The sequence below is a fragment of the Stegostoma tigrinum genome, chromosome 26 (genome assembly GCF_030684315.1).
Source record: "Stegostoma tigrinum isolate sSteTig4 chromosome 26, sSteTig4.hap1, whole genome shotgun sequence".
Lineage (NCBI taxonomy): Eukaryota > Metazoa > Chordata > Chondrichthyes > Orectolobiformes > Stegostomatidae > Stegostoma > Stegostoma tigrinum.
The window spans coordinates 11,439,315-11,447,541 of NC_081379.1; the positions used below are offsets into that span (position 1 = coordinate 11,439,315).

General features: G+C 40.4%; 1 protein-coding gene across 3 annotated transcripts in view; it reads left to right on the forward strand.

Moving 5' to 3' along the window:
- Nucleotides 1-7,682, forward strand: part of kctd10 (potassium channel tetramerization domain containing 10) — a 147,502-nt gene extending 139,820 nt beyond the window's left edge. For all 3 annotated transcript variants that reach the window (XM_048555698.2, XM_059654947.1, XM_059654946.1), the window contains one exon: nucleotides 1,722-7,682. In XM_048555698.2, coding sequence (XP_048411655.1) covers nucleotides 1,722-1,940 — 219 coding nt within the window. In that variant the 3' untranslated portion in view covers nucleotides 1,941-7,682. The remainder of the gene's footprint in view (nucleotides 1-1,721) is intronic.
- Nucleotides 7,683-8,227: the final 545 nt, after the last annotated feature.

The following is an 8,227-nucleotide window of genomic DNA, read 5'->3' on the forward strand; positions in this document are numbered from 1 at the left end:
GCTTTAAACCCTTTCTATTCATATACCCATCTAGATGCCTTTTAAATGTTATAATTGTACCAGGCTCCTCCACTTACCACGACAGTTCATTCCATACACACGTGCGCCAAACATGAATCACAGAACTGTTACAGTGCAGAAGGGGGGCATTTGACACATTTGGTGAGCACTAGAATGCTCTCCATACACCCCTGTGAACTGCAGTAATTCAAGTGGGCAGCTCACCCCCTTCTGCAGGGCGATTGGAGTTGGGTAATAATTGCTGCTGCAGCCAGCAACACTGCATCTCGTGATGAAATTTTTAAAATCTATTAATGTAATTTACTTCTCACTCCTCCTCTTCTCCCTGCTGCCCCAACACCACGCCCAACCTTCAGTTCTGTGTAATTAATGTTACTCGTGATCCAGACTGGTTCATAATGTACCCCTGTAGCTTCTGACAATTCGTTGCTGGGACGTCCATCAGAGAAGGGTTCCTCCAAGTGCTGTACACAGGCAGTTTAGTATGAGTTCCTGTCCTGTCACAGTGTTACAGTCTCTTATACATCTAACTTACTGCGTCACCTCACATGTTAAATTATACTAATTCATTATTAAAGCTCTGTAGCCTGAAACTTTATCGAGAGCTTTGTTGGCAGGTCACCAATTCTTGTATAATCAATACTGTTTAAGTTGTTTCATTGTAAAATCCTGTTCAGCATGATAATGTGCCACATTAATCAGTGGCCCGTGCACTAAGTGAGGAATCCAGAACTGGGGAAGGCAGCGAGATCACTTCAAGTAAACAGTCTACTTTTGTACAGGAAGCTCAGCTTGTTCACTGTAGGTGTGCGATAGTGGAAAAGTGATGGAGCCCGAAAGTGCTGGAATTGTGCAGCAACTCAATTATACCATCTGAAAGCAAAATCTCAGAGGTGGCCCCTTAGAGTTCCATGGAAGTGTCTGACCAAAACATCAGCTTGTCTTCCCAATTGACTCCCACAGCCGCACATTTTCCATTCTACCTCATTTACTGTACCGTAATTGTCCTTTTTAATTTGAAGTGCAGTAAGTGTGAAAGTGATATAAAACTGTCTAGATGTGCACAGAGGATCCTGTGGGACTGTTTGCAGAAGAGCTGGCGAGTTCCCTTTTAGAACTTAGAATATAGAACAATACAGCGCAGACCAGGCCCTTCGGCCCTCGATGTTGTGCCAACCTAAATGTTTGTCCCTCATCCAGATTTGCAAGGGGATTGTCTGGTCAGTGTCTCAGAGCTGATTTTTAAATGTTTTGGGACACCAGCTGCTCATGCCAAGCACTGTATAAATATAAGTCTTCTCTATAGGTATAAATATAAGATTTTAAGGCCCCAGTTATGGGAACTTCTATGGTGTATACCACAGTGCTCCTTATGAGCTAAGCAATAGATCACTCATTTGGGGCTTTTGTGATGCAATGATAGTATCTCTACCTCTGAATCAGAAAGCCTGGGCTCTCGTCTCAGTTTTTCCAGAAATGTGTCAAACATGCCTGTATGGGTCGATTAGAAGACGATTCATGAATAGAAGATTTGTCCACAGGATTTCACTAGGATCGTCAGCACCTTTATTCATCATTGGGTGAAGAAAGTGAATTGAGACACTTGTGTCAGGTTGCTGGCTGCCTGTTTTCATTTCGCTGCGTTTGGTGTGCAGCACTGTGAGCTATGTGCATTGATTGACAGTCTGTCCCTTCCACAGGTTGAGTTCCCTGAAGCTCGAATCTATGAAGAGACTCTGAATATTTTACTGTACGAGACTCAGGATGGGCGTGGGCCGGATAATGCACTGTTGGAGGCGACCGGAGGAGCAGCAGGTCGGTCTCACCACCTCGAAGAAGAGGAGGAACGGGATAGGATCGAACGGGTTCGGAGGATTCACATCAAGCGCCCAGATGACCGATCGCACCTCCATCAGTGAGGGGAACACCTCAGTTTCTGTCTGTCTGAGCCTCAGTTTCAGTCCAACTCTTAACCCTTTGTCCTGACCCTCCCTGGAGAAAGTGATAGAGAAGAGAAAACTTTATCACATAATGAGGTTCCTGTAATGTTTTAGAATAGTGAATAGGTTAACATCAATTGGGAAAACTCAGCTCGGCTGAAGAACTCATGATGTGCAGAACACGGAATGCTAAAGAATGGCCATGCTGCATAACCTGGCCTGGGTATCCCATTTGCACGGTTAGATTCTAGCTTTAAACGATGCTGAAATTATTGATGGAGAGGCAATGCACTTAAATTGTACAGAATGTGTTCAATGATTACTCTTCACAGAATATGTAACTGAGCAGTTAATTTATTTTCATTGCTTTTCTGAAAGTAACTCTTTCAATCTTGCGGAACACAGATCAGAATTGACTAAAAACAGTGGAGAGGCACAGCAGGTTAATCAGTACCTAAAGGAAAGGTTTAACATTTGTTGAACAGTATCTGATACCTGACCTTTTGAAAGGTGCTGGCCCTGCCTGAGTGTTTCCATCTTTGGGCACCGCTACTTAAGAAAAGTAGCCTTTCTTTTTTGATGTTAAGTTACAGATATCACTAAGCAAACTTTAGTCTCCTTCCGTCCTATCAAAGAAGAATTAGGGTTTTTTTTCATAGACTTGGCTCATGTGTTTTATACACTGATATCCTGATTTTCAACTCGGAGGTCCTTCTGACACTTGCATTTCCTTACAACCCTGGAGGGCTGTAAATCTGTTGTTTCTCTTGCTAATATTTAGATGATACTATAATTGATTTTCTCAGTCTTCCTTGAACATTAAAAGAAAATACTTTTTTTTAAATCTTTGCCCCAATGCCTACACATGATTGACTCGTAGCACTCCACTCCCTCCCCATTGTTTACCTCTGGCCTGTTCCAGATTCAGCTTGTTTTCACACTGTATATCAGTTTGACCTATGAGCTACTGCTTGGTCATTATAAGCAAGGAGTTTATTGAGGTGTTTTTAAATCGTGATGGATGATGGAAGAGCTGACTATGATCATATGCCCGCAATCACAAGGATGTACTTGTGCTGCATGGTATAATCTTTGAACCATCTGGATTTGTTTGACACTTTTATGCCTGTGGCCATCTTTCATTGTGAATTGATATCAATTGGAACAGAAGCTATCTACATCATTCCTACTTTCAAACGTGTATCAGATTTCTGCCAAGCACTGAGTAAGTTTCTCTTCCCGATCAAATGGATTACAGAACAGTGTAATGCTTTGAATGATCATTTCTTTTGGCCAAAGTTATTTATGGAGTTAACACTTATGTTAGATATTCCCTTCCTTAACGGTATCCCGTCGCTGTCTATCCCACCTCACCACACTTCCCCTGACCCTTAAACCTGGTTATTTTCTTGCATTTGGAGCACACCCTGCAATTTGGATAGTATTGGTGTGGAGTTTGAAGTTGAGTGATGGGCTGAAGATATTGCCTGCACGGTACTACAGTATGAGTTTGGGTGATGCTGTGCCTAACCATGCCAGAGGCATTCTACTGAATCGGCTAAAGGAACTTACTCCAGAGATGAGTAATAACACAGCATTGATAACTGAAGGAGGAGCATTGGGGCGTGAGAGTTCCTTTCTTGAATCCAAACCACGTCACTACTCCCGCAGTTCAGCTTGTAAAATGTTAACACTTGCTTTTTTTTTGTTATTGCACCCCACGTACCATAATTAACCAGCGAAGCAAAGCAGTTGACTGAACCTAAAGTCACCATAATGAGTGAAAACGAAAGGAAATCAGTTTGTCCTGTTATTTGGCTTTTTAAAGAACAATGGCGTTTTACACTTTAACCATTTGAAATGTGGGATAAGAAGGTGTTACTCAGAAAAACGATTAGGTTATAGATTACCAAACCTGCAGTCTATTTTAAAGAGCCTTTTGTGATATGTACAGTGAGGTGATGTCTGGTGATGCCCAGTTATTTAAGGTGATGAATCCAAAACTTCTCATAAAGCATTAAAACTAAAGGTAGAATACTGCTGATGCTGAAAATTTGGAATCAAAACGGAAAGTGCTGGAAAAACTCAGCAGCTTTGGCACCATCCTTGGAGCAAAGAGAAAGAGTTAACATTTCATATTCACTATGACACTTCTTCAGAACTCACCCAGTCATTGTTTGTACTAAGTCCAGAATCAATACCAGGGCAGAGATGTGTGAGGGTAAGTATGAATCTACCTAATCTTTTAAGAGCATTGACCTTTAGTATAGACTTGATCCACAGTGCAAGTCTGTCAAATCCAGCTGAACAGTCTTCAGGTTTGCTGTCTGATTTCATTTGTGTCTGTGGAACCATGTGTTAAGCATCACGTTGTGAGGGGGCAAGGGAATTTACACTTACGTGGGACCTGTAGTTAGTCACAAAGGGATAATGGCCTGTGTTATTACCCGGCTATGTGTTACATTTTATTAATGAAAGCAGTTACCTCAGTGCTGACTTCTCACTGAATCGGTGTTTTGATACGAAATCACGTTTAAGCTGTAAAATAGAGGCATTTACCAATAATAAACGCCATTCTCCTCCATCGCTGTACATGTACCAGTGAAGTTATGCTGGTAAACTGTAGGTGACCAATCACTGGGGCCCAATGATTTACTCGAAAGCCAACATTTTCACTTGCTTCTCCTGAGAGGCCAAGCAGCAGCTGTTTGGTAATAAACTGCTAAAAATGCAGCAAGCGTTGACATATATGTGGGACCTTGTCATCATATAGAGCCTACCAATAATCAGAAAAATGTTAGAGTCAGTTGAAAAGATTTTTAGCCAGTGAATTTTAATCAATCCTTCCTTTCTTCATTGTAAAAATAGCTACTGTGTTTGTGTCTATCTAAAAAAGCTGGCTTTTCTTTTCCAGTCTCTTCAATTCTAGCCTCGTCCACCTTGAGTGCTCCACTACTACATTTCTAATAAGTGAAAGGAACTCCTGTGTGTTAACTTCATCGTGACTTATCATTGAAGGGAAAACATACCTCATGCTCAGTTTTTAATCTGACATGACAATAGACAGTGTTGTCTATTAACGTAAATCGATTTCTGGCTGTTAATGATTTTAAAACATAAATGTGCCTCATCGTATTGCTTTCTTTTGTCAGCATCATTTTTGTCAGGAATACTGTGAATTTGAGGCAATATACCCAAGTTGACACTTCAGTGTTGGCCTGAGGTAGCGTGCTGCATTCCCTTCCTGCTTAGGGGACATTAGAAACTGTATTGGAATGCCAAATAGACTTGGTAAATAAGATCAGATTAACTGAAGGGTGTGTTTGTATGTAAATCTGTCTTCTAAGCTTTGCATCTTGGCTTTTACCCAAGACTTTATAACTACAGTCAGAACACCCATACATATAATGACCAAATCATTTTATTGTCTGTTCCTAGAAGATAGTAGGGAAACATATTTCCAAGTTACCACATGCTCAGTTTTTTTAACTATTTAAATGATGGGATCGGGGGAGGAAATTTGCAAGTTACTAGGTTTCTGATTCCTGAATTCTTGCCATGTTTAATTAGATGTGTTGCTTGAAAAAGAATGAACTGGACAGTTCTAAAAGCTGAATGTGTGTGTGTGTGTGTGTTGGGGGGGTGATGTTAGAGGAACATGTTGAGGGGAATGCAGAATAGCTTCCTTCCCGATTCTCCTCTGAAATAGTTCAACTCAGCATATATCACTGCACCTTCTGCTAGTGACCCCTGATGCAGCTCCGCTGTTTACTTCTTGATCTGAACAAAACCAGAAACAACTTCAAGCTGCAATCTGAGAATTTGGATGAAGGTTGTATGGATCAATTTGTTGAAGCTTCCCTTTATTTCTATCTGCATAAAATTCTATTGTGTATTGTCAGTGCAAAGTTTGAAGATTTGCATCTGTAATTGGGGGATTGTAATTGATTTTGTTACCAGTGACCAGCCAGTATTTTAATTCCATCAGATTTATTCTGGGACAGGCTTTACTTCAGACCTTGAAGTCTACTCCTGATGCCATTAACTCTCAGTTTGAATATTACTGTGAAGCTGTAACTATATGTAACATCTGATCATTTTCATTTATTGGCAAAGTCTGTTGATTAAGAAGAACCCACATTATCAAAAGCAACATGACTGACATTTGCAAATAATTGATGGATGTCAAATTTTGGTCACAGCCATACAATGTGAGAGGAAGAAAATGTGTAGTACAAGTTATTAATGAAAATAGTTTCAGCAGCATAGAAATTTAATAACACACAGCACCACTAAGTACCAGATAAGGGAAAGGGGAATTATACAGACATTAAACACTGGAAGTGAACTGCTGGACACTTTGATGCAGGCAGAGTATCAAGTCCCTGGAGGTAGGTATGTCCAGGGAAAGTTATGGCCCAGCCAAGCAATCCTTAAAGGAACACTATCACCTAAAATGAGAAGGTGGGCCTGCATTGAGATTATTACAGTGGTCAGTCCTGCAGACTGACAACTAGTGATCGTGACAAGTCACCCCTTGTTCCTGTTTTGACATTGGAACATCCTCATTTCCTCAGTTTGACATCCATAACTGAGTTGCCATCATTAAATAATGCAAAAGACAATCGGTAACTATCTCACTATTTAGCCACCTTTGCTCGGGTTGCAGTACAATGTATATCACCTTGTCCCCATGTCATCTACCCCCAAAACATCTCTAACAAAATGGTTCACCAGAGATGCTTGAGACATTATCACAAGCTAAAGGCAAGAATCTTCTGCAGCTCTTACCCTTAAAATATTTCATTTTGGTATTAGTCTGTTAATAAATCCCCCGCTGGCACCCCACCCAGTTTTGTATCTTCCACTCTTCACTCAGGTTCCACTGCTATCATTTCAGTTAGCGGTTCCATTTTAGCAATCCATTCCTTGGGTCACCAAACAATCTTTGGTTTCACAGCCCTTCAAATATAATCTGCCTTTTGATCACATCCAGACTGAAACAGTAACCATGATTTTATGAAGTAAGGATAAGGTCAGCAAGAAAGCTTGTTCAAAGATTGTGAAATTGGTCCTACCTGTAAGATAATAAAAATAATGAGTTTGGAAGATCCGAGGCATCTTTAAGTTGGTGGTTGTCCTCAGAGACCACTTGGTGACTACTCTGGGTATTGAATAGATGCACAACAGTGCAGAGGGCAGTACTCTCCAGAGGCACATTGCTGTTGAACTAAGAGGATTCCTCTTGGCACAAGTCTTTAAGCAGGTTGTTGGGCTTGCTACAGCTTTGTTCTACACCTAACTGGTGTCTCTGATCTGAGACTGGAGAATGCTTTATTCCCAAGTACTAATATCCCTACTCTTCACAACCAAAATGTGTTTTCATAATCAGACACATTTGAGAACAACTGATTTCAAAGCAGTATTGCAGCAGTTTGTGAATAGAATTGCATTTGTAAGCCCAGTCTCACCAGCACAGCTATCTGTAAAAAAATTTAAATCAGTTTTTGATTGTGTTCAATTAATTGTCTGATTTTCATTTTTATAATCAGTACCAGTTTAATTCGAGTTACATTCACATATTTGAACTGCCATTGATTGAATGTCACGGAGGCGTATACTGTGTTGTAATCCATTTTTATTTTTATTTTTATAATGTCAGTGCATTGTTTGAAAAAGTCTGTATTTTGTACAGTTATAAAACTCTGCCACTTTATTTAGCTAAACAAAAGGTAAATAAAGCTTAAACTATATTTATAAAAATCTGTTTTTGCCTGCCTACAAATGAGGATGTGTACATTTTCTATTTATTCTGCCTGTCTGTTTGTTTGACACTTTCTACTTTATATGACACCACTTCCCAATAAGTGAAAATAGATTCTGTACTTTCCTGTGGTACAATTTTCTTGTGCTTCAATGTCTCTAGTTCTGGGATGGGGAAGCAGCCAATCTTCTTTAATGCTGTCTAGTGAGTCGTGTGCAAAATCTCTACAAAACCACCGAATTCTTTTCAACCCTGTCACTGACATCTGCCTTCAAATCAAGATCAGCTATAAAATGGCACAATTTCCATGCTTGAACATTATGCATCTCCATCCAGGCTGAGTTCACCTAGGTGTTTGCTCCTTTTAATGGCCCCTGAGCCCTCCCTCATTAACTCCAACTGCATTCTTTCACAGAATGTCCGTGTCTCTGGCTAGGCCAGTGTTTCTTTTCCATCTCTCTGTCGCCCTGAGAAGATGGTTGTGTGCTGTGTTTTTCGATTG